This window comes from Hypanus sabinus, chromosome 7, assembly GCF_030144855.1.
Source record: "Hypanus sabinus isolate sHypSab1 chromosome 7, sHypSab1.hap1, whole genome shotgun sequence".
NCBI classification, from domain to species: Eukaryota; Metazoa; Chordata; class Chondrichthyes; order Myliobatiformes; family Dasyatidae; genus Hypanus; species Hypanus sabinus.
In genome coordinates this window covers 87,228,147-87,254,480 of record NC_082712.1, presented here as the reverse complement: position 1 = coordinate 87,254,480, position 26,334 = coordinate 87,228,147, and the positions used below count along the sequence as shown (strand labels likewise).

The 26,334-nt window shown below is 41.9% G+C and overlaps 1 protein-coding gene across 3 annotated transcripts in view; it reads right to left on the bottom strand.

The window, feature by feature from the left end:
• LOC132396359 (erythropoietin-like) overlaps positions 1 to 26,334 on the bottom strand; it is a 240,446-nt gene that overhangs the window by 116,996 nt on the left and 97,116 nt on the right. For all 3 annotated transcript variants that reach the window (XR_009512962.1, XM_059973873.1, XM_059973872.1), the window contains 2 exons: positions 17,051 to 17,181; positions 9,219 to 9,305 (listed from right to left, as the gene is read on the bottom strand). Coding sequence is in view for 2 of the 3 variants with exons in the window: in XM_059973873.1 (XP_059829856.1) it covers positions 9,219 to 9,305; positions 17,051 to 17,181 (218 nt within the window). In the remaining variant the exon portion in view is untranslated. The remainder of the gene's footprint in view (positions 1 to 9,218; positions 9,306 to 17,050; positions 17,182 to 26,334) is intronic.

Below are 26,334 nucleotides of genomic sequence, written 5' to 3'. Positions count from 1 at the left end.
CTTGGCTAAAGTTTTGGCTTATAGATTAGAAACTGTTATTCCCTCTATTATTTCTGATGACCAAACTGGTTTTATTAAAAACCGTCTTCCTTTTTTTAACATTCGGCATTTATTTAATATTTTATATTCACCTCCAACTGGGATTCCTGAATGTGTTATTTCCCTCGATGCAGAGAAAGCATTTGATCGTATAGAGTGGAACTACCTTTTTGCAGTCTTAGAAAAATTTGACTTCGATCAAAGTTTTATCTCTTGGATCAAATTGATGTATTTGTGTCCTACTGCCTCTGTTTTAACTAATTTTCAGAAATCCCAGTTATTTAACCTCAAACGTGGCACCCATCAGGGATGCCCTTTAAGTCCCTTTCTCTTTGATTTGGCTATAGAATCTCTGGCGATAGCATTTCGAAATTGTCCTGAATTGACAGGGATTTGGAGAGGGGGTGTTAAGCATAAAGTTTCTGTTTATGCTGATGACTTATTACTTTTTCTTTCAAATCCGTCTACATCCTTACCGCCAATGTTTTCACTTCTTGATCAGTTTAGCCAGTTCTCTGGCTATAAACTTAATTTACATAAGAGTGAACTTTTCCCAATTAATAAAGAAGCACAAGAATTAACATTTCGTGATCTCCCTTTTAAAGTAGTCCATAATCAATTTACCTATCTTGGGATTACAGTCACAAGGAAGTTTAAAGATCTTTTTCATGAAAATTTTGCCAATCTTTCATATACTATAAAACAGAGTCTGTTACAATGGTCACCTCTATCTATGTCTTTGGTAGGTCATATTAATGTTGTTAAAATGTATGTTCTCCCTAAACTTTTATACTTATTTCAATCAATCCCAATTTTTATTCCTAAATCTTTTTTTGATTCCTTAGACTCTATTATTTTGTCATATCTGTGGAAGAATAAGCGCTCTAGAATTAATAAAGTCTATCTCCAAAAATCTAAAAAAGAGGGTGGCATGGCTTTACCTAACTTTCGTTTATATTATTGGGCAGCCAATGTACGTTGTGCTACCTTTTGGTCTTTTTTCCATGGCCAACCCTAGTGCCCTAATTGGGTGGCAATGGAGTTGAGCTCCACTAAAGAATTATCTATCTCTGCACTTCTTGGCTCTGCACTCCCTAGTAGTTTGTCCAGATTAATAGCTAATCCTCTTGTTAGACACACTTTGCATATATGGGCTCAGTTTAGGAAATTTTATGGTTTCCATGGTTTTTCCGTTTCCAGCCCTGTCGTACATAATCACCTTTTTTTACCTACTACGTATGGCTCAGCATTCCATGATTGGTATAGTAAGAGCATTAGACATTTTGAAGATCTTTTCATTGATAATCGCTTCGCTTCTTTTCAACAGCTCTCTTGCTAAGTTCAATCTGCCCAATGCTCATTTTTTTAGATATCTCCAAATTAGACACTTTATTGTTCCTTTAATTCCTAACTTTCCTGAAATGCCTGAGAAAAATGCTATGGACTTATTTCTTTCCATTAATCCACTAGGTAAAGGTTTAATATCAATTATTCGAGATAAATTAGCAGCCTTACGACGTGCCCCTGTGGATAAAATTAAAATGGCATGGGAGCAGGATTTAAATATCTCCTTATCTGATGAGATTTGGGACTCGATTCTCAAATCAGTTAATTCAACTTCTCTTTGTGCTCGCCATTGCCTTTTACAGTTTAAGATTGTTCATAGAGCCCATATGTCTAAATCTAAATTATCTCAATTTTACCCTAACATTAGTCCGCTTTGTGATAAATGCAAAAGGGGCAAGGCCTCTCTCATTCATATGTACTGGTTTTGTCCTAGCTTGGAGAAATTTTGGAAAGATGTCTTCATAATGTTATTGTATATTCTGAATCACCACCTAGAACCAAACCCTTTAATTGCTTTGTTCGGTTTCTGGGGTGAGACAGATTTACATCTGAGTTCGACGAAGTGTCGAATATTATCTTTTGCCTCTCTCCTGGCTAAATGTTTAATCCTCCTTAGATGGAGAGATGTTGCCCTGCCCACGCATGCTCAATGGCTTAACGATATTATGGCCTGCTTGGACCTCGAAAAAATTCATTATTCAGTTCTTAATTTGGATTTAAAGTTCCATAAGGTCTGGGGACCTTTTATTGAGTACTTTCATAACCTTCCTCTTAACTAAGATTTTTTTTTTCAGTCCCTTGCTTTCAGCTCCTTTTTTTTGGTAGTAGGCATTATTATCTTCTGTTGCTAAGTGTATTCACAATTTGGGGGTTTGATTGTCTTGATTTATATTCTCTATATTGTGTTGTGGTTGGTCTGGAGTTTTTTTGTGTTGTGGGGCTTGGGGAGGATACTAATTTTACTTGTCTTCAATTTGGGTGCTTTTTCAATTATCTTTCTTTGTATCATATTGTTATTGTATGCCTATTTTTGCACAGTGTCAATGTTCTTCATTTTGATCTGGGTTTTTTTAAAATCTGTAGTTATGTAGAAAATGTATAAAAAACTAATAATAAAAAAAAGCAGCTGGCATAATCAAAGACCCTACCTACCCCAGACATACTTTCTTCTCCTCTCTCCCATCAGGCAGAAGGTACAAAAGCCTGAAAGGACATTCCACCAGGCTCAAGGACAGCTTCTACCCCAGTGTTACAAAACTATTGAAAGACCCGCTAGGGCAATAAAATGGAGTCTTGATCTCACAATCTACGTCATTATGATCTTGCACCTTACTGTTTACCTGCACTGCGCTCTCTCTGTAGCTGCTGCACTTTATTCAGCGTTGTTATTGTTTTACCCTGTTCTAGCTCAAAGCACTGTGTAATGATTTGATTTGTATGATCAAATCATTGTATTTCACTATATTGTGGTACACATGACAATAATAATCCAATTCTGATTCCAATTCCAATTCATGTCAAAAGCCTATTCCTGATATTTTACTTACTTTTCCTTACTTGCCATGTGATATTTGAAACTATATTTTAATAAACAATGCACTTCAATGAGCCTTTTCGACTCCTTTGTAAATTTTAATGAAACTTAACAAGGTTAACCTGATTTTTTATTATAAAACCACTCCCCCCAAATTATTCTGGCTTCTTCCCCCTTTCCAGTCCTTTTGGAGGGTCTTGGCCTGAAACGTCCATTGTTTATTCCTCTTCATAGATGCTTCCTAACCTGCTGAGTTCGTCCAGTATCTTGTATTTGTTTCTCTGGATTTCCAGCAACTGAGAACCTTCTGTGGTTATGATTAGGCTGACTATATTTTTTCCTCACATCTATGATGCTTAGAACACGTTCAGACCAGTTACTTGTCTCCATGGCCTTTAATGGGCACTGAGATCTCTCAAATAGGTCTGCCATCAACCCCCACATACCAGCATGTCATCAAGATACTAACACATCCTCAACTGTAGCTGCACTATCTCTGCTATAAAAAACTTCATCAAATGTTTTTGTAACCTAACATTTTAATGATCTTTAACCACAACAATACATTGAATGGTTTTATCAGTTTTATTCACCATGCCTCAGAAACTCTACCCCATCTCTACACAGCACAATTCAACTTCTTTTATTTTGATGATCAACCTTACTTGCCTTATACAATTACATGTTTTTAGAATTTGTTAAGGTGTGTTGGGCAGGGTGTGATATGCAACAAAAAAACAACTTTCAACAATCATAATAAAGAATTATATAAAAATTAAAGTTAGAGATTAAAGTATGGATATGGAATAAAATGTGCATAATTACATAAATACTAATGTGTATTTCCAATGTAAATCATTCATTTGTTATGTGCCTTGTCATATGTCGTGGGTGGTCATGGTCTTTCCATGATCATGATTGTTCTTGCCAAATTTTTTTCTTACACAAGTGGCTTGTCATTACCTTCTTCTGGGCAGTGTCTTTACAGATGGGTGACTCCAGTCATTATCACTATTTTTTCGATATTGTTTGCCTGGCGTCAGTGGTCACATAACCAGGACTTGTGATATGCACTGGATGCTCATTCAACCATTCACCACATACTCCCATGGCTTTGCATGACCCTGATCGGGGGGAGGGGGGCAGGGGCTAAGCAAATGCCACACTTGCCCAAGGGTGACCTTAAGGCTAGCAGAGGGAAGGAGCACCTTACACCTCCTCCGGTAGAGAAGTAACTCCACCCCGCCAACTACAATGTAAGTAGCATTGTAAAAAGTGATTCTGTGAGGTGACTGATATAAAAGATGGGGGTGGGGGGAGTTAACTAGAATGGTAGATCAGATTAACTGCCTTAGGGAAGATACTTTTAAATTGGTGCAAAGATTTTGTTTTTTTACGGTGCCTTCCAGAGGGATATTTTAGGAAAAGGCATTTTGCAGGGGTGGTAGTGTCCACAATTATATTTTCCAGCCCATTTCTTTGTCTTGGACACATATGTTGTAATTTGTAACTTCAAAACATTAAAATAATTGTAAGTAAGAGAGCCAAGAGATACCAGCCTTTTATTTGTTCTTTGAGGGAGGCAGGCACTTATCATGTGGTAGCATCATGATGTATGCAATTCATGTATTTTTATTGGTGAATAAAATTGATAAAACATTCAAAGTGTTGTTGTGGTTAAAGACCATTAAAATATTAGGTTATGAAGATTGTTATAGCAGAGATTGTACCGCTGTGGTTGAGGAGCCACACCATAATAGTCAGAGGAACAGACAGGAGATTTTGTGGATGTGAATGGGATACCCAGATGGTATGCTGCCTCCCAGGTGCCAGGGTCAGGGACATCTCAGATCGTGTCCACAGCATTTTGCAGGGTAAGGATGTCTTGGTACCAATGACATAGGAAAGAAAAGCAAAGAGGTCCTGAAGAGAGGAATTGGAGAGCTAGGAAGAAAGCTGAGAAGCAGGACCTCCAAGGTAGCAATTTCTGGATTGCCAGTGAGGGTAAAAACAGGGTGACTTGACAGATAAATGCATGGCTGAGAAGCTGGTTCAGGGGACAGGGCTTCAGGTTCCTGGATCATTGGGATTTCTGGGGGAGGTATGACCTATACAAAAGTGACAGGTTATACCTGAACTCGAGGAGAACCAATATGCTCACAGGCAGATTTGTTACAATTGTTGGGGAGGGTTTAAACTAATTTGGCAAGGGGATGGGAACCAGAGTGAAGGGACTCAGGACAGGATGGATGGTAAAAAAGCAAAGATAGCATGTAGTCAGACTGTCAGGAAGGGCAGGCAGATGATGGGACAAAATTGCAGCCAGCAGGGTGAATATTAGTGCATTAGGGATGCAGAATCAAGAAGGGTAGCAAATACAGTGTTATTTCTCAATGCATGGAGTATAAGAAATAAGGTGGATGATCGTGTTGCACTTTTACAGATTGTTGGGTATGATGTTGTGGCCATCACTGAATCATAGCTGAAGGATGGTAGTAGTTGGGAGCTGAATGTCCAAGGTTACACATCGTATCAGAGGGATAGGAGTTTCGGCAGAGGGGATGGTGTGGCTTTGCTGATAAAGAATGGCGTCAAATGTGACATGACGTGACATAGAATTGGAAGAGGTTGGATCCTTGTGAGTTCAGTTAAGAAAATGCAAGGGTAAAGAACTCTTATGGCAGTCATACACAGGCCTCCAAACAGCAACTGGGATGTTGGCTACAGTATACAATGGGAAATAGAAAAGGCATGTCAAAAGAACAATGTTATGATAGTCATAGGAGATTTTAACATGCAGGTAGATTGGGAAAATCAGGTTCAAGAGAGTGAATTGGTTTAATGCCTACGAAATGGCTCTTTAGAGCAGCTTATTGTTGAGCCTACTAGGGAATCAGCTCTACTGGATTGAGTGTTCGGTAATGAACCAGAGGTGATTAGGGAGCTTAATGTACAAGAACCCCTAGGAGGCAGTAATCACAATATGATTGAGTTCAGCTTGAAAGCTGATCGGGTGAAAGTAAAGTCTGACAGCTGTATTTCAGTAGAGTAAAGGAAATTACAGTGGTATGAGAGAGGAGTTGGCAAAAGTAAATTGAAAGGAGATTCTAACAGGGATGACAGCACAGCAGCAATGGCTTGAGTTTCTGGGAAAAGTGAGGAAGGTGCAGGACAGATTTATTCCAAAAACAAAGAAATATTAAAATGGATAATAGTACAACAGTGGCTGACAAGGGAAATCAAAGCTAATGTAAATGCAAAAGAGAGGGCACACAACAAAGCAAATATTAGTGAGAAGATAGGGGATTGGGAAGCTTTTAAAATACCCACAGAAAGCAACTAGAAGAATCATTAGGAGGGAAAAGATAAAATTTGAAAGCAAGTTAGCAAACAATATCAAAATGGATCAAAAATGAGACCAGAGAAATAAAAAATGGGGACACAAGGAGATGGAAAATCAACCAAATGAATATCTCACATCAGTCTTCACTATGGAAGACACTAGCAGTGTGCCAGGTGTTGAAGGGTGTGAGGGAAGAGAAATGAGCATAGTTACTATTACAAGGGAGAAGGTGCTCGAAAAGCTCAAAGACCTTAAAGTGCATACATTACATGGACCAGATGAACTGCACCCTGGGGTTCTGAAAGAGGTAGCAGTAGAGATTGTGGTGGCATTAGTAATGATCTTTCAAGAATCATTGGACTAGCATGGTTCCGGAGGACTGGAAAATTGCAAATGTCACTCCACTCTTTAAGAAAGGAGGGAGGCAGCAGAAAGGAAATTATAGACCAGTTAACCTGACTTCAGTGGTTGGGAAGATATTGGAGTCAATTGTTAAGGATGAGGTTATGGAGGGTGACACAGACACAAGATAGGACAAAGTCAGCATGGTTTCCTTAAGGGAAAATCTTGCCTGACGAACCTGTTGGAATTCTTTGGGGAGATTACAAGTAGGATAGATAAAGTGGATGTGGTGGATGTTGTATATTTGGATTTTCAGAAAGCCTTTGACAAGGTACCAAACATGAGGCTGCTTACCAAGTTTAGAGCCCATGGCATTATAGGAAAGCTACTAATATGGTTGGACCAGTGACTGATTGGTAGGAGGCAGTGAGTGGGAATAAAAAAATCCTTTTCTGGTTGACTAGTGGCGATCCACAGGGGTCGGTGTTGGAACTGCTTCTTTTTATGCTGTATATCAATGGTTTAGATGATGGAATAGATGGCTTTGTTGTCAGGTTTTCAGATGAAACAATGATTGGTGGAGAGGTAAGTGGTGTTTAGAAAACAGGAAGATTGCAGAAGGACTTAGAAAGATAAGGAGAATGATCAAGAAAGTGGAAAATGAAATACAATGTTGGTAAATGCATGGTCATACATTTTGGTAGAAGAAATAAATGTGCAGACTGTTTTCTAAACAGGGAGAAAATCCAAAACTCTGAGATGCAAATAGTTTTGGGAGTCCTTGTGCAGAACACCTTAAAAGTTAATTTTCAGGTTGAGTTGGTGTTGAGGAAGGCAAATGCAATGTTAGCATTCATTTCATGAGGTCTAGAATATAAGAGCAGGAATGTGATGGTAAGTCATTATGAGGTACTGGTAAGACCTCACCTTGAGTGTTGTGAGCAGCTTTGGGTTCCTTATCTAAAAGATGTGCTGGCATTGGACGGGGTTCAAAAGAGGTTCACAAGGATGATTCCAGGAATGAAAGGATTATTATATGAGGAGTGTTTGATGTCTCTGGGCCTGTACTCACTGGAATTTAGAAGGATGGGGTGGGGGGGGGGAATCTCATTGAAACCCTAGACGGAGTAGATGTGGAAAGAATGTTTCCCGTGGTGGGGGAGTCTAGGACAAGAGGGCACAGCCTCGGGATAGAGGGCATCCATTTAAAACAGAGGTGCAGAGAAATTTCTTTAGCCAGAGTGTAGTGAATTTGTGGAATTTGTTACCACAGGCAGCAGTAGAGGCCAGGTCATGGGTGTATTTAAGTCAGAGACTGATAGGTTCTTGATTGGCCACAGCATCAAAGATTGTGGGGAGAAGGACAGGGAGTGGGGTTGAGCAGGGGAAAAAAGGATCAGCCATGATTGAATGGGAGAACAGACTTGATGGGCTAAATGACCTAATTTTTCTCCTATGGTCTTAATACTAGGCTAATCTTGAGACAATTTACAGTGACCTATTAACTTACCAACCAGTACATCTTTAGCCTGTGGGAGAAAATCAGAGCATTCAGAAGAAACCTATGTGGTCACAGGAGAACATACGATCTCCTTATAGGCAGCGGTGGGAATTGAACCCGGGTTGCTTGTACTGTAAAGCATTGTGCTAACCACTATATTACTGTGCTGCCTATATTCCCTCTCCTAAAATAGAATGCTAAAAGTGCATGATACAGGGGAGGCTATTTGCCCTACCAGGACTATACCAGCCCTCAATACAGTAATCCCAGCAATCTGTTTTTATCATGTCTCCTTTGAACTTTTTGGCCCATTTTCCCCCCCAAAATGGTGATATGATGGCCTAGTGGCTAGAATAACATTCTACAGTGTTTCCTCTGGGTGCTCCATTTTCCTCCTGTATTCCAAAGACAGTTGGGTTGGTAGGTTAATTGGTTCACCCGGATGTAACTGGATGGTGTAAGTTTGTTAGGACAGGTTGGCTGGCTGGTTGGTTGGTTGTTTTGTTAGACCAAACATGAGGAAATCTGCAGATGCTGGAAATTCAAACAACACACAAGCACAGTGCTTCTCCCTATAGATGCTGCCTGACCTGCTGTGTTCCACCAGCATTTTGTGTGTGTAGGGTGTTTTGTTGATTGGTTGGGTGGATGGAGGGACAGACGAACAGATGGATAGATGGATGGGTGTAATTTCTGCCCCATGTGCCTTTCCCTTCTGTCCACAATTTTGAATCTGTGTCCTTTCCACTTCTCTGAATAAAATTCAAATGTCCCTGGAAGATCAAGATTCCAGGAAGTCAAGTAACTTAATTGGGTGCAGGAATTGAGGCCTGGTGTAGATAAACTACGACCAAATTGAATGGTGGAGCTGGCCTGGTGGCCTAGTCCTACTCCAGTTGTCTTGTTTTCTTCCAATCAGCCATTCAGCTACTCAACCCTACTCTGCCATTAAAGAATATCTTGGCTAACCTTCAACCTCAACTCAACCTCCTTGCTATTTCTTTATATACTCCTTGATTCCTCTGATGTTGACATGCTAAAGATTGGTGCTGGGTAAGATACCCTTTCGTTCTTTGCTGATCAGTGCAACCATAGAAAAAGGATACACTTACATCCTTTGCTGCCCATTCTCTGTAGCTGACACTGGTTTTCGGAAGGGTGAAATTTCCTGCGAGTGCACAGGTCTCCTCACACTGTTTCTAAATGGAATCACACATCACAATGAGACAAGGGTCAGTATTCAAAGTACATATATGTCACCGTTTACCAGCCCGAGATTTGTGCGGGCATTCACAGTAGGACAAAGAAACACAATAGAGTGAATGAAAAGCTTACACATAAATAATGACTGAAAAACAACCAATATGCAAAAAATATGAAATAATAATAAATAAATAATATTGAGAACATGAATTGTTGAGTCCTTGAAAGTGTGTCCACTTTCACTATTGTGGTTATCCACTCTGGTTCAGGAGCCTGACGGTTGTAGGGCAATGGTCCCCAACCACCAGGTCACAGACCGGTACTGGGCCGTGAGGAAATGATATGATTTGGCGGTATGAAGCGATATGAGTCCGCTGCACGGTCGCTGACTCATATCGCTTCATACCACCAAATCATAGTTTCCTTGCAGCCCAGTAGCACATGCTTTGCAGCCCAGTGGTTGGGGACCACTGTTGTAGGATAATGATATTTCCTGATCCTGGTGGTTGGGAAGCTAAGGCTCCTGTACCTCCTTCCCTTTTGAACCTTACCTACTGAGATTACAACCAGAAGGAACAAAAATATTGAGATGGGGATGGGTTTGGTATCATTAGCAGAGCTGGAGGTCCTGCTAATGTTGGAGGTTGGAGAGGATGGCATTGTTGGTGCCATCTTTACACATATACAGAGAACAAACTCACTATATGGCAACAACAGCAAGTGGACAATGGCAAATTAGATGCTAATTTTACATGATGTTCTGTTTAATTCTCCAAAGAAGTGAATGGATTTGCTTTCAATGGTTTTGTGCTACAAAATAAACAGTTCTTCCTTGACTAATTGTCGACTACAACAAGTTGACCAATAGGCAAGAGAGGTGGTTAGTAGCAGCAGAGAGAAAGGGCCAGAGTTGGCACATTTCACACAATTTGTAGCCCACTTGTTACTTGGAGGGGGGTTACTTTGCAATGCTAAACTACATCTATTGTCCCACGCAGGGTAATAAACTTCCCAGCCTTTTCCTAGGGCATCAGAGCAGGTTTTTATGTAACCTCTACCATGCAGAATGGCATTTCAAGGTACTTTATGGAGCAGCAAAAGGGAACTGAAACTGAGCAGAGAAGGGGATTGTGGTAGGTGGGTGGTAGAGTTTTAGATGTGCCGGAGTAATCTGCTCAGCTTCACGAGCCTCTTCCACAATTATTTAAACCTTGGCTCATCTGTTAGATTGTTACTGTCTGTTATACCACTAGCGTTTAGGGCAACAATGAAGGTTCTCCATCTCTGTCTGTCCTTGGCCATCTTCTGTATTGTGCCCCAAGTATGGTTCAGGGACCTCATGTTTACCTCTACAGTACGGTGCCAAGTTGCCTTTGGTCTCCCGTGTTTCCTCTGCCCTTCAGGGATCCCATAAAGTGCTGTCTTGATGACAGAGTGGGTCTCTTTTCTCATCAGGTGCCCAATCCATCCTCACTATTTCCTCATGATGACTGTGGCCACGTCCTCTTGGTGACACATACTCGTCTGTGCTCAAATCTATTTCTCTAACCTCTGACATTCCTCATTATGAAACAAAATCACTATAAACCCTGGAAGTTTAATTTACCATCCCAGACTCCTGGTGGCATTACCTGTGGAACTGGGGGGGGGGGCAGGGGATGTCAGTAGGCAGTGCATATCAGATTTGCACGTCCCTTCTTTGGAATTCCTATGGAATAGATGGGCTGAAGGGCCTGTTGTGCTGTAGTGCTCTACGAATATCCCAGCTCTAATCTTATACCCCTTTATTCTGAATCTACTGGCTCAAATCCTTTCCTATGTCCTCTTTGTGGCTTTTGACTCAACTCTCCTGTCCACCCACCTTTATGTTTAACAGCCTCATTCCTCTAATCTTGAAGGAATACCAGATAAACTGATGGAACCTGTCATCTTTACCTAACTGCTTAAGCCTTGCTATCAATCCAGTGCTTCTGGATTGCATCTAATCTATTGAAGATGTAACCTGTCATCTTAATCTAACTATTTAAACCCTGCTACTAACTGGTGTATCTGGACTACACCTAATCCCATGAGTGCATACTATAAATAGCTGGAATAATCCAGGCAGGCTCAATATAAATACAGTATAATCTTCCCTTTAATCATCATCATTATGTGCCATGTCATATGATGCAAGCGATCATGGTCTGTAACCACAATTGTCCATGGCAAATTTTTCTACACAAGTGGTTTGCCATTGCCTTCTTCTGGGCAGTGTCTTTACAAGATGGGTGACCCCAACCATTATCAATACTCTTCAGAGATTGTCTGCCTGGCATCAGTGGTCACAGGGTGGCACAGTGATTAGCACAACACTTTACATTACCAGTGACGCGGGTTCAGTTCCCGCTGCTACCTACAAGAAGCTTGTGCATTCTCCCTGTGAACACGTGGGTTTCTCTGGGTGCTCCAGTTTCCTCCCACATTCTAAAGGTGTACCGGTTGGTAGATTAATTGATCATTGTAATTAGACGGTTTAAATTGGGGGGATTGCTGGGTGGCACGATTCAAAGGGCCAGAAGGGCCTATTCTGCACTGTACACCAATAAATAAATAAATAAACAAGCAAACAGGCCAGGTCTTGCGATATGCACCAGCTGCTCATACGACCATTCACCACCCACTCCCATTACTTCACATGACCCTGATTGGGGGGGTGGAACAGGTGCTACACCTTGCCCAAAGGTGACCATCGGACTAGCAGAGGGAAGGAATGCCTTACACCTCCTTTGGTAGAGACATATCTGCATCCTGCCACCCAAAAGTATACAAGCAAAATACCTATTCCATCAGTCATCTTCATCAGTTTGCGTGCTTAAGGAAGAACGTTTAGTGATTAATACACATCCCATTCCTCTCCTCCTCCACAAATCCTATTTGAGTACTAATAAGAGAACACTAATGTGAACACTTTATTTCTCTTTGTAAATGCTGCCTGACCTGTTGAGTTATTACAACATTTTGTGTGTTAACACTTGATTCATCCTTCTTATATTCAAAGTGGATGACAGACTGATGTGTAGGAAATGCAGAGCAAAGGAGATCCAAAGCGTGACACAGAGATGCAAGCTGAATTTGGAGGAATGCAAGAGGGGTTCAGAGGTTTTTGGTGCGAAGGTGGGGTGGGGGGGGTGGTAGAGGCGAATAAACGCACGTAATTCTGGAGAAACTCGGCAGTCAACACTTCAGGAGAACTTTTGTCAGTCTAAGACCAGAGGTCACAGCCTCAGAATAGAGGGACATCCATTCAGAAGGGAGATGAAGAAGAATTTCTTTAGCCAGAGAGGGTGAAGCTGTGGAATTCATTGCCCAGGCAGCCGTGGAGGCCAAGTCATTGGGTATATTTAAGGAATAGGTTAATAGATTCTTAATGCTTCAGGGCATGACAGATACAGGGGATTAGGGCAGGAGATTGGGGCTGAGATGGAAATGGATCAGCCATGATCAAATGTTAGAGCAGACTCTATAGGCCAGTTAGCCTAATTCTGCTCCTATATATCCTATGAAACATCTATTGCTTATTCCTTTCCATGGATGCTGCCTGTCCCGCCAAGTTCCTCCATCATGTTATATGTGTTGCTCTGGATTTCCAGCATCTTTAAGACTCCACAAAGACTTGAGTGGGAACAGGAAACAAGAAACCAGATAAGGATAAGGCTGATGGAAATCTGGACCTCAGCATGGGCAAGAAGACATTCTGGGTAGCTTCAGAGAAGCCAGTAAAGGGAAGTGTAATTCAGAATGTCATCAGAATCAGGCTTAATATCACTGGCATATATCGTGAAATTTGCTAACTTTGCAGCAGTAGTACAATGTAATGCATAGTAATAGAAAAGAGAAAAACTGAAATACAGTAAGTATATACATATTAAATAGTTAAATTAAATAAGTAGTGCAAAAATAGAAATAAAAAAGTAGTGAGGTAGCATTCATGGGGTCAATGTCCATTCAGATGGCAGAGGGGAAGAAGTTGAACAATTTTGAGTGTGTGCCTTCAGGCTTCTGTACCTCCTTCCTGATGGTAGCAATGAGAAGAGGGTATATCCTGGGTGATGGGGGTCCTTAAAGCTGGATGCTGCCTTTTTGAGGCAACGCTCCTTGAAGATGTCCTGGATGCTACAGAAGCTAGTGCCCATGATGGAGCTGCCTAAGTTTACAACTCTCTGCAGCTTACTTTGATCTTTGCAGTAGCTCCCCCCCCCCCCCCATACCAGACGCTGATGCATCCGGTTAGAATGCTCTCCAAGGCAATCTGTAGAAATCTGTGTTTTACGTGATGTACCAAATCTCCTTAAGAAGAGACAGACCACAAGGGGTCTGGGGTGAGAGAAGTTAATGTGGCGTTGCAGTAACAGATGGATTGATGGAGAGCTGCTACAAAGGTACTACATCCATCATTTAAGTGCCAACAGGGGTAAAACTGATCTATTTGGTGGTAATCCGCTATACACATCTAAAAGAATTAGTCAGCACTAGCCTGCTGTTTCAAAAATCATTGCAGGCTGCTGGTGACAGTAAGGCATGTTATCAACCAAACACTTAACATACTGGTGTGAAATTCCACTCTCTGCTTTTTTAACAGAGGTGCTAACTGCTTTCACAAACACCAAGTTAGGCATTTACAGAAATAGTGGGAAGTGGAATCTGACTACAGGCCCACTGACGGTGTGAAATGATAACTAGAGTCCCTTATTGATGGGGCATGTTCAAAATAAGGCGATGCAATGTGGTTGCGTGATGACTGTCCCCTCTCGAGCTCTTCCTGCCTACGTCACTTATACCATTACTGTACAGCCTGGAGAGCAGAGAGAGGTGGGCAGTGGGTCCAATAAGAAGACCAATAACCAGACTGGGTTCAAAGTTCAAAATAAATTTTATTATCAGACTATATACAACACTGAGATTCATTTTCCTGCAGGCATATTTACTCAGTAAATCTATAGAATAGTAACTATAAACTGGATCATTGGAAGATCAACCAGAGTGCAGAAGGCAACAAACTGTGCAAATACATATATAAATAAATAGTAATAAATAACGAGAACAGGAGATATTGAGTTAAAAGAGTCCTTAAAGTGAGATCATTGGTTGTGGGAACAAGCTCAATGGATGGGCAAGTGAGTGTAGTTATCCGCTTTTGGTTGAGAACAGTAACTGTTCTTGAACCTGGTGATGCGAGTCCTGAGGCTCTTGTACCTTCTAACTGATGAGAAAAGAGCACGGGTGGTGCGGCCCTCGAGGGAAGCTTGCCATCTCTGTTTCCTAGTTAGAGGTAACCTGTCCCTCTTTCAGAATGGCTATCATTAGAACAGGGAACTGAGACTCATTCTAGGTCATCATGCCTCGTGTCAGCAACTGGAATTTCTGGGAAGCCTGGCATTACTTACAATATTCCCCAGTATGCTGTCACTTAGTTCTAGGAGGATGCGTCATAGTTGCACTTACTCACCCTCCACTGGATATTATCAGGGCCATAACACATGAAGCCCCATCCTAAATTCCTCTCCCCGGCATTCTATTCACATCCACTGTCCTTTGACTCTCTGCCCGAAATAGTTGTGAGGACAAACTATGTTAAGACTTATATGGTGTGCAGTAGAACTGGGGAATCTGGGAACACAAATCCATAATTCTTTTAAAGTGGCATCACGGGTAGATAGGATTGTAAAGAGAGCTTTTGGCACATTGACCTTCATAAATCAAAGAATGGAGTACAGTGGTTGAGATGTTATGTTGGAAATTGTGTAAGATGTTGATGAGGCCTAATTTGTAATACTGTTTGCAGTTCTGGCCACTTAACTACAGGAAAGATATTAAGATTGAAAGAGTACAGAGAAATTTACAAGGGTGTTGCCAGAATTTGTGTACCTGAGTTATAGGGGAAAAGATTGAATAGGTTAGGACTTTATTCTGTGCAGCATAAGAGAATGAGGGGTGATTTGATAAAGGTATACAAAATTGAGGGGTATAGATAGAGTAAATGTAAACTTTTTCCCGAGGTCGTGTGAGGCTAAAACTAGTGGTCATGGGTTAAGGGTGAAAGGTGAAATGTTTAAGGGGAACATGAGGGGAAACTTCTTCACTCAGAGGGTGGTACGAGTGTGGAAAGAACTGCCAATGGAAATGATGGACGGAAGTTCAATTTCAGCATTTGAGAAATTTGAGCAAGTATATAGATGTGAAGAGTATAGAGGGTTATGATCCAGGTGCAAGTTGATGGAACTAGGCATAATAATAACTGGGCTGAAGGGCTTGTTTCTGTGCTGGAGTGTTCTATGACTAGGTGAAGTTTTATAGGCCATTTTGATTCTTTAGTGAGAGAGTGTGATGCAAACTAAACCTTATTTTCACCTGGCATTCACTTCCTAATGGCAATAGAAACCTGTCTGATCTCCTGAGGTGAAGTGAGGCAGGTTAGCAGACTCGGACGATGGGGAATGGATCATGGAGGCTTCCTGATTCATGAACATCAATGACACTGCTAAAACAAATCACACTATCAAGAGATATGAAATTATATCGGTATATATGATTGATTGACACCCATCAGCAAAAGCTAAAGTAATTTTTTTCACGTCTCTAGTTAGAGGAAAGGTACGTACTTTGGGACTGACTGACTCTCATGGTTGTATATGGTGATATATATGTAATTTGATAATAAGTACACTTTTGAACTTTGAATCTTGGGATAAAGACAATGACCCAGATCTAATTTTATAGAATGCACAAATGAATATGATTTAAAAATTAGTTACTACCCTATATATTAAAAAAATCCCTTAAAAATTGTCATCAACAGAATGTGAGTTATACAGTCATCTACGGTATATCAACTTTGACCCATCACCGATTATGCAATTTCTCCAGGATATTCACAAATTTTTCACAACTTGTAGTAGAAGAGCTCATGGGAGGATAAACGACAGTTCTCTACAGGGTTCTTGAGTCTTTTGAAGCAGACTCACCAGGTCGGAAACATTGCCCTATTATCCCAAGTTAAACTTTGTTGTTTTGATTAATGCATCATATAAAGCATTAAATATTATTGGAGTTGGGTTGGGTATATTTTGATCTTTTCTCTCTTGTTTTTCTTCTAAGATCATTAATTTCTAGTATTATAGCTTTTTAAAAAATATATATATATATTATTTTGCCTATTTCTGAGAGCAGTTAAGAACCAAGCCAGAGTTTGTCATCAGAATGTCAGTTATATTTAATACCTGTAACCAGCTGGAAGCCTAAGGCAAGTTTATTCATGGTACATTTTCTTCCCAAAATAATATTCATGATCAGATGGACGGTGACAATGTACGTTTGCCGGGTTTGTAGTGCAGGCCCTTAAATTGCTAGTACAGAAACTTAACTATTATTGTTATTAAATAGATTGAGAACAGTACGTACAGGCTTTTATTTTTCCCTGCACGTAAAAAGAACTGTTGTCAATTGTAGGTATACCACCACCCCCACCCACCCCACCCTCAGCCTCAACTTTCCCCTATTATGGTATCTCCAACTTGGAAAGGAACTTTCAAAGTTTTACCGAGACATTAAAATGTCTATTAAGAAATATAAAAATTAATCAGATGCTACGTCTCTCCAATTTCGGAAGTGTCTCGTATTAATCTATTGTTGAGGACAATGGTCAGTCTCAAGCATAAATGAAACACTGCGTTATGCCACAGAAATTCACATAATGGCCTACCGCTGTATTTGCAGCATTCTTTGCTTCTCTAATGTAATTGTCCAGGACCCGGATGTCACAGACTGGTTGGAGAGGAGTTGACTTTGCAGGTTTTATGTAACCGAATAACATCATTAGAACTGCAAGAAGTCCTAAGTTGGAGTAAACATAAAGAACATAGAGAACATAGAGTTAACATAGAATCATAGAGCACTAGAGCAGAGAAACAAGCTGTCAAGCCTATCTAATCCATGCTGAACTATTAATCTGCCTATTCCCATCGTCTTGTACCTGGACCGTAGCCCTCATAACCCTCCCATCCACGTACCTATCCAAACTTCTCTTAAAATGTTGCAATTGAACCTGCATCAGAATCAGACTTTAATCGCCAAGTACCTGTGCACATACAAGGAATTTACTTCCGGCAGATGTTGTCTCTCTGCTCATAACAATAATAATGATAAATATAAATAAAAAATATAGATTATACATACAAGTAGTGCAATCCAAGTAATAGTTAGCCGACAGTTAACCGGCAGTTAACTGTTCAGCAAAGTGACCGCAGTAGGGAAAAAACTTCTCCAGTGCCTATTAGTCTTAGTCTGGAGGAATCTGAAGCGCCTACCAGACGGAAGCAGTTCAAACAGTCCGTGCGCAGGATGGAAGGAGTCCTTTATGATGTTCCCCGCCCTCTTCTTCAACCTGGAAGAGTACAGGTCCACAATAGAGGGCAGGGAGGCTCCAATGATGCGCTTGGCAGTCCTCACTGTGCGCTGTAGTCTGGTTCTATCCTGCTTGGTGGCGGCTCCAAACCACACAGTGATGGAGGTGCACAGGACAGACTCAATGACTGCAGTATAGAACTGCAGCAGCAATACCTGAGGCAGACCATATTTCCTCAAGAGCCGCAGGAAGTACATCCGCTGCTGGGCCTTCTTCAGGATGAAGCTGATGTTCTGCTCCCACTTCATATCCTGAGAGATGGTGGTTCCCAGGAACCTGAAGTTCTCCACGGTGGACACAGGGCTGCCGAGGACTGTGAGGGGGGACATAACGGGGGGATGTCTCCTAAAATCCACTATCATCTCCTTCGTCTTGAGCGTGTCAGCTCCAGATTGTTCCGACTGCACCAGAGCGCCAGTTGGTCCACCTGCTGTCGATATGCAGTGGATATGCATCCACTGCTTCCACTGGTATTTCGTTCCACACTCTCACCTCCCTCTGAAGAAGTTCCCCTTAAACATTTCACCCTTCACCTTTAACCTATTCTCCTCCCAACATGTGGTAATATCTGTGGCAAAAACAAAACTTCCTGTTATACGTGAGCCGCTCAGTGGTGGGCTTTGCAATATCATTTTAGGGAGGGATCTAATGGAAACTGAATGCTCTGTTGTAAGAACAATACAAAAACCAAGCTGAATGTGCAGATATCTGACACCAGCAGAAATCTGGCCATCGGTCATCTAAAGATAAGAGCAGTATCTGAATAGGAAACAAACGTGTGTCAGGGAGGTTAGGCTAACTTTCAGGGACAGTAAGTAGATCAACTGGAATTTTATCAACTGAATCCATGGGGTCTTGTGCTTCAGTTATCCAAGTTAGCAATGCCAGAAACAGGGGTGGAGGGAATGTTGTGAGCCTATAGAGGTGGGGTGCAAAGGTTTTGCTGGCTGCTCACTCTCAAGAACCTATTTTTTCCTTGGCTGCAAAGAGAGGAACCATAGGACTGTCGCAAACGCTACTGAGCGAGCCTGCAGATGGCTATGGATCAAGAGGTACGACTGGTGGACCAATGCTCCCGGGACACAAGCCTGGGGCCTGATCAGCTCTGGCTGGGTTGCCTGGGAGAAGGCGTCTGATGTTGAAAGACCTGAAATACCCAATGACCCCATACTGATGATGTGTCCCACCTCATCCTAGCATGCACTTCTGCATCATTAGATTTTAAAAATGCTTCTCATTGTCTAATTGACGCAGGTTGTGGGTTGGACTCTGTAGTTCACGTTATAATGTGTATCTGGTTTCTGGTCACTCCTTTTGGGCGATTTTGGATCAGAGTGGCCTGCAAATAATACGCTGAACTGAATATGCCTGGACTCTTTCAATTTTGTGTTTTATATTCTGCATTTTTTGTTCTTTTTTTTGTTGCCATTTACGCAACTTTTTTGTGTGTTGAGGAGGATTGATGTTTCTCTTTGAATGGGTTTTATGGGTCTCTGTGGGAAGACCAATCTCAGGGTTGTATGCTGCACATATACTTTGATAATAAATGTACTTTGAATCTTTTGGATTTTATTGGCATTGCCTCTTTAGCCTCTTTGGAATGATTAGGAAAATTTTGGAGTGCCTGACAAACTACTTGTGGTTCAGTGGGAAAAATACGTTTTTAATGGGTTAAAAACTCTTTTTCATTCATCCCTTTCTGACTAATCAAACAAAGATGAAGATTAACGAATTCACAATAAATCCTCCAAACTAGGGATTCTCCACCACTTATCCACACCCTCTACTACCTCCCACCCCTCTCGGGGTCTGTGGGGAAATTTTACTACAGAAACAAAGCTTCAGTGGGGTGGAGATAGATCTCTGCCAAAGGAGGTGTAAGGCACTCTTTCCCTCCACTAGCCAGCAGGTCACCCTTGGGCAGGGTGTAGCACCTGCTCAGCCACTGCAGGACCCCAGCCCTATCAGTGTCATGTGAAGCCATAAGAACAGGTTGTGGGTGGTGGATTTGCCAAGAATAATCAGGGTCATGGCCAGGATTGCCCACATCATACAACATGATACATACTGAGTTGTAAATTCAGTCAGCTCCATCATGGACACTAGCCTTCCCAGCATTCAGGACATCTTCAAGGAACGATGCCTCAGAAAGGTGGCATCCTTTAATAAAGACCCCTGTCACCCAGCACATACCCTCTTCTCATTGCTACCATCAGGAAGGAAGTATAGAAGCCTGAAGGCACACACTCAGCGATTCAGCAACAGCTTCTTCCCCCCCCCCCCACCCCCCGCGCCATCAGATTTCTGAATGGACACTGAACCCATGAACACAACCTCACTATTTTTGCATTACTTATTTAACATACAGGTAATTCACAGTTTTTATTATTATGTATTACAATGTACAGCTGTCACATAACAAATTTCATGACATATGTCAGTGATATTAAACCTGCTTCTGATACTGATGATGATCAAAATCAAGGATGTCATGTTGAGACTTTATAAAGCTCTGGTGAGGCCTCACTCAGAGTATTGTGAGCAGTTCTGGGCCACTTATCTTAGAAAGGAAGTACTGAAATTGGAGAGGGTTCAAAGGAGGTTCACAAAAATGATTCCAGGATTAAATGGCTTGTCATATGAAGAGTGTTTGATGGCTCTGGACCTGTATTCACTGGAATTCAGATGAATGAGGGGTAACCTCAGTGAAACCTATTAAATGGTGAAAGGCCTCGATAGACTGGATGTGAAGAGATGTTTCTAAGACCAGAGGACACAGCCTCAGAATAGAGGGGTATTCTTTCAGAATGGAGATGAGGAGCAATTTCTTTAGCCAGAAAATGGTGAAATCTGTGGAAATCTTTGCCCCAGGCAGCTATGGAGGCCAAGTCTTTAAGTATAGTTAATGCAGGGGTTCATAGATTGGTCAAGGCATGAAGGGAAGAAGGTAGGAGACTGGGGTTGTGAGGAAAATTGGATCAGCAATGATGAATTGACAGAGCAGACTTGATGGGCCGAATGGCCTAATTCTGCTCCTCTATCGTATGGTCTTATGACAAAACTACTTCTAAAGTAGACAAGCAGCAAAATGAAAGGAATTTGGCAGAAGGTCACAGTGTTATAGGAAAATAAGGAGGTGGGGTTGAGGTGGTAGAAATGTGTCTGAACAAATGCTGTGCTGGGAGCCAGCCACGGACTAATGGGCCTCCTCTGTAATAAAAAGTGGTAGGAATTGAGGCTGTCAATTTTGTAAGTGGATACATAGAGATAAGGAAGAGAAAATACTGTTGAAAATTGAAAGTGGAGGGATGTAATTATAATGAATCCTTGATGCAGGATCCTGGTCACATGGCCAGGATCTGTGATATGTACCAACTACTCATACGACCATCCACCATGGCTTCATGAGACCCTGATAGGCAGTGTTGGGGGGTGGGGGCTAAGTAGATGCTACACCTTGCCCAAAGGTGACCTGCTGTCTTATCTGCCTCCACCACCGTCACAGGCAGCCCATTCCACTCTCTGCATTAAAAATTTACCCTTGACATCTCATCTGTACCTACTTCCAAGCGCCTTAAAACTGTTTCCTCTCGTGCTAGCCATTTCAGACCTGGAAAAAAGCCGCTGACTATCCACACGATCAATGCCTCTCATCATCTTATACACCTCTATCAAGTCACCTCTCATCTCTGTTACTCCAAGGAAAAAGGGCCATGTTCACTCAACCTTTTCTCATAAGGCACGCTCCCCAATCCAGGCAACATCCTTGTAAATCTCCTCTGCACCCTTTCTGTGTTTTCCACATCCTTCCTATAGAGAGGCAACCAGAACTGAGCACAGTACTCCAAGTGGGGTCTGACCAGAGTCCTATATAGCTGCAACATTACCTCTGGCTCCTAAACTCAATCTCATGATAGATGAAGGCCAACGTACAAAATCAGTGCAAGCCCCTAGTGCAAATAATGCACTGCCTTCATATGAGAGGTGATTGATAAGTTGTGACCCAAGGTAGAAGAAGTCAATTTTAGAAAACCTAGCACATGTAGTTTTCAACATAGTCCTCTCCCGCATTCACACACTTAGTTCAGCGGTCGTGGAGCATACGGATCTTAGACCTCCAGAAAGTGTCCACAGCAGGGGTGATTGATAATTTCGTGGCCTACGGTAGAAGGAGATGAGTTATACAGCTCTCGTTACATGCACATGCAGTTCAACTCTTTGAGTGATTATGCAGAAAGTCTGGTTAATAACTCATCTCCTTCTACCTGAGGTCATGAACCTATCAATCATCCCTGATGAGTTATTAACTTCAGACTTTCTGCATAATCACTCAAAGAGTTGAACTGCATGTGCATGTAACGAGAGCTGTATAACTCATCTCCTTCTACCGTAGGCCACGAAATTATCAATCACCCCTGCTGTGGACACTTTCTGGAGGTCTAAGATCCGTATGCTCCACGACCGCTGAACTAAGTGTGTGAATGCGGGAGAGGACTATGTTGAAAACTACATGTGCTAGGTTTTCTAAAACTGACACCTGCTACCTTAGGCCACGTACTTATCAATCAGCCCTCATACAGTGCTTTTGACAATTGCATCCTCCAAATTTTCATTTTCATTGCAACATTCAAAATGATTGTTGATACCTTCAAATTCTTCATAGTTCCTAACTTAGTGAAATGGTTTCATTTTCACTCCTAGCCACTCTTGACAACTCTGATCCTGAATGCTCGAAACCGTGGTGAGGAAAACAGTTCAGAATTGCCTTACTACTTATTTCTCACCCACTATCAGTGATAAAATATCACTGCTTTTCAAGCACAAATACACGCAACAGCCGTTATTTAAAAATGGTTTGCTCTAAGCATGGTCTAGTGTTTAACAATCGTACTAGTGCATGTAACCAGTTAAAACATTCAGCTATTGTCTCTGTCCAATTAGCAGCATATTTTCTCAATTAGTTTTTGCTTTCTAAGGGACGTTCCAAGTAAGTGGCTGCCCCGATTAACTGATGATCCAATTAACCAGAATCCACTGTACATGAAAGCATACAAGTGAAATATGCTAAAGGTAGCTCACAAGAGTCACCAATATAGTGTGTCCACAATGTCCATCAATCAAATTAAAAATTAAAAGTCCACCATTGTCAACCTGCAATAGGTTTGATATTATGACTATTTTCTACCCCAAATAAAATCAAAGGAGACGTGTAACATAAAGCTAAAATAAATAGAAAGCATTTTCCAACCCCACATTTATGAACATGGGCTTCCATGGGAATTTTGTGCCATTTTTCAATAGTTGTGATGAAGGAACTCAGCCAGGGATGTTGACTGTTTTCATTTGCTTAAACACTGCCTGACTTGTTGAGTTCCTCCAAGATTTTATGTGTTACTCTGGATTTCCAGTATCTGCAGAATCTCTTGTGTTTAGCAAAACATTTTCATTGTTTCTCTTTTCTTTCTCATATACTGATCTTCCCCTTAAAGGCATTTGGTGTGCACCCTAGAACTGTATACCAAGTACGCAAAACTGGCTATAGGCCAAAATTTGGAAGATGCTCTACTGGGGTGGTGAACACGTGAATGAATGCCCAAGATGGCACGTGGAAATTGTTTTGTTGGCATAAAGCTTGCAGTGCTTCCCCTTGATTCTTTAAAGCCCACCCATAACAAAAGAAACATGATTATTATCTTTACTGCCAAATGAAACAGTGAATGAAGATGTGCCCACCATTGAGCACATCTGCACAAAGCGTCATTGCAGGAAAGCAGTGTCTATCGATCAGGGACCACCCCCCATCCCCCAGCATCAACCAGGCCATGCTCTCTTCTCACTGCTGCAATCAGGAAGAAGGTACAGGACCCTCAGCTCTCACACCATCAGGATCAGGAACAGTTCTGACTTCTTCACCATCAGGCTCTTGAACCAAAGGGGATAACTTCACTCAACTTTTGCATATTGGTTGAACACCCAAACTGGTGCACTCTTGTTCTGTTATGGCTATTCTATTATGGATTTATTGAATTATATGTACTTCGATAATAAATTTACTTTGAACTTAGAATACTTTTTTATAACACAAGAGCAGTGAGTTGTTCAAAGTTCAAAGTAAATTTATTATCAAAGTACTGTAAATACATGTCACCACAGACAACCCTGATATTCATTTTCTTGTAGGCATATGCAACAATCCAAAAAACACAACAGAATCAATGAAAGACCGCACCCAACAGGACAAGCAAACAACCAATATGCAAAAGACAACAAACTATGCAAACACAAAAAAAAGAGCAATAAGTCTCGAGAATATGAGATGCAGAGCCATAGAAAGTGAGTTCACAGTTTGTGGGAACAGCTCAGAGAAACTGAGTGAAGTTATCCCCTCTGGTTCAAGAGCACTGTTGAGGGGTAGTAACTGTTCCTGAACCTGGTGGCGTGGGTCCTGAGACTCCTATGCCTTCTTCCTGATTGTAGCAGTGAGAAGAGAGCATGGCCTGGGTGGCAAGCTTCCTCGATGATGGATGCTGCTTTCCTGCAACAGTGCTCCGTATAGATATGTCTAATGATAGAGAGGGCTTTACCTGTGATGGACCAGGCTGTATGCACCACTTTTTGTAGAATTTTCCTATCAAGGGCATTGGAGTTTCCATACCAGGCCGTGATGCAATCAGTTAATATACTCTCCACCACACATCTATGGAAGTTTGTTGGATATCATGTTGAATCTTCATAATCTTCTAAGGAAATAGAGGCACTGTCATCCTTTCTTCATAATCAACCAGAATAGGTAATTTGAAATGATAACAGAGGAATTTAAAGTTGCTGACCCTCTCCACCTCTGATACCCTGATGAGGACTGGCTAACAGACCTCTGGTTTCCTGCTCCTCATTTTGCAGGTAACATCTAAAGCCACATTGGACATATAACGTTGGGTGATACATTTTGAAATCCTCACAAACTTGGAGTAGACATCAGTATTTAGATAATAAATGGTTCCAATAACTATTCAGAAATGATGTTATTTTTCAATTTTTTTAAAAAAGATTAATATTAATAGTTTTGAACAGATTTTTTTAAAATGCTTCATTTATTTCAATCTGTCTCTGTTATACTTCAGTAGTAGTACAACAATGAATACAGTCTTATAGTTTTTTATATTCTATGCTTTTGTCCATTCTTTCTCTTTGTTTTTTTTTGCATGGAGAGAGGCAGATTTGGGTTCAAAGTTCTTGTGGCTTTTTGCGTGGGGTGAGGGGAGTCTGGGTGCCAAAGTTCTTGTGTTTCATGTGGGAGGAGAGGGTTTGAGGGTTTGAAGATCAGGTTGCAGTTTTTTTTTTGTTCAGGTGGGAGTGGTTTGCTGTTTCTCTCTGTGTGTATACATCCACTGATGCTTCTGAACACATCATCAGTGATGTTCCTGGAATCATCGTGTGTTTCGGGTCTTTCAACATCATACACCCTCCTCCAGGTGACCCTGCCGGGGCCAATCAGACCGCAGCTTGTGTCCAGATGGCTAGCTACATATGACTCCATGGCTCCCCTCTCTTGAGCCACAGCCATCTTGATGCCCTCTCTGCCTCTACCTTGCAGAGGTCAGGATACCTGCAGATGTTCTTTTGACGGGTATTGGCTGCTCCCCAGCTCTTACACAGGCAACGGTCTGCTTGGAGGGTCGGGACCGCTTCGCCCACTCAACTCCTGCATTGATGGCTTCAGCGATGGTCTTCAGGACCTGATCATGCCTCCATCGGTACCGTCCCTCACCAAGTGCCCTTGTGCAGCCACTGAGGATGTGCTCCAGGGTTTCTCACTTGGAACACAGTGGGCACACTGATGACTCTGCTTTGCCCCATGTATGCAGATTTGATGGGCTTGGAAGCACATCATACACTGCCTGGATGAGAAACTGAATGCGGTGTGGCTCAGCTTTCCAAAGCTCAGCCCAGGTCACTTTTCTCTCCACCGCATTCTCCCAACTTGTCCGAGCTCCCTGTTGCTTCATTCCCACTGCCTTGCAGGTTCTCCTCTCCTCCACTGCTGCTCTCACCTCCTCCTGAACTAGGTGGCACCTTTCTCTCCCTCTGATGGTGTCCATTTGGGGAGTTGGAAAGGATCCTGGCCCTGCTCTGCCTCATGTGACCACTCCCACCAGCCTCCTGTGACGCAGCCATTCCTCTGCTTCCTGATCAGCTTCCTCTGCCCTCCATTTCCTGTCAGTCCTCACTTCGATCCCTGTTCTAGCCACCTTCGGATCTCTTGAGTCCTTGTATTGTATCACTTCCCTGGCTCTTGTTACTTCATATTCCTCCTCCAGGGATTTGAAAGGCAGTTACAGTTTGTTGTGGTGCCCCAGCCATCTCCTGAGGTGCTTACTGACCCTCCTCTCTGAGGTTTCGACCGTCGAGATCGGAACTGTAAAGACGAGGAGAGGCCGCAGGATTCTGGGAAGAATGCCATGCTGATACACCCAGGCTTTGAAATTCCCAGGTAAGCCAGACTTGTCCATGGATTTCAGCCAGCCATCCAACTCTGTGCAGGTCGCCTGAATGGATGCCGTGTCCCTTAGAGAACTGTTTAA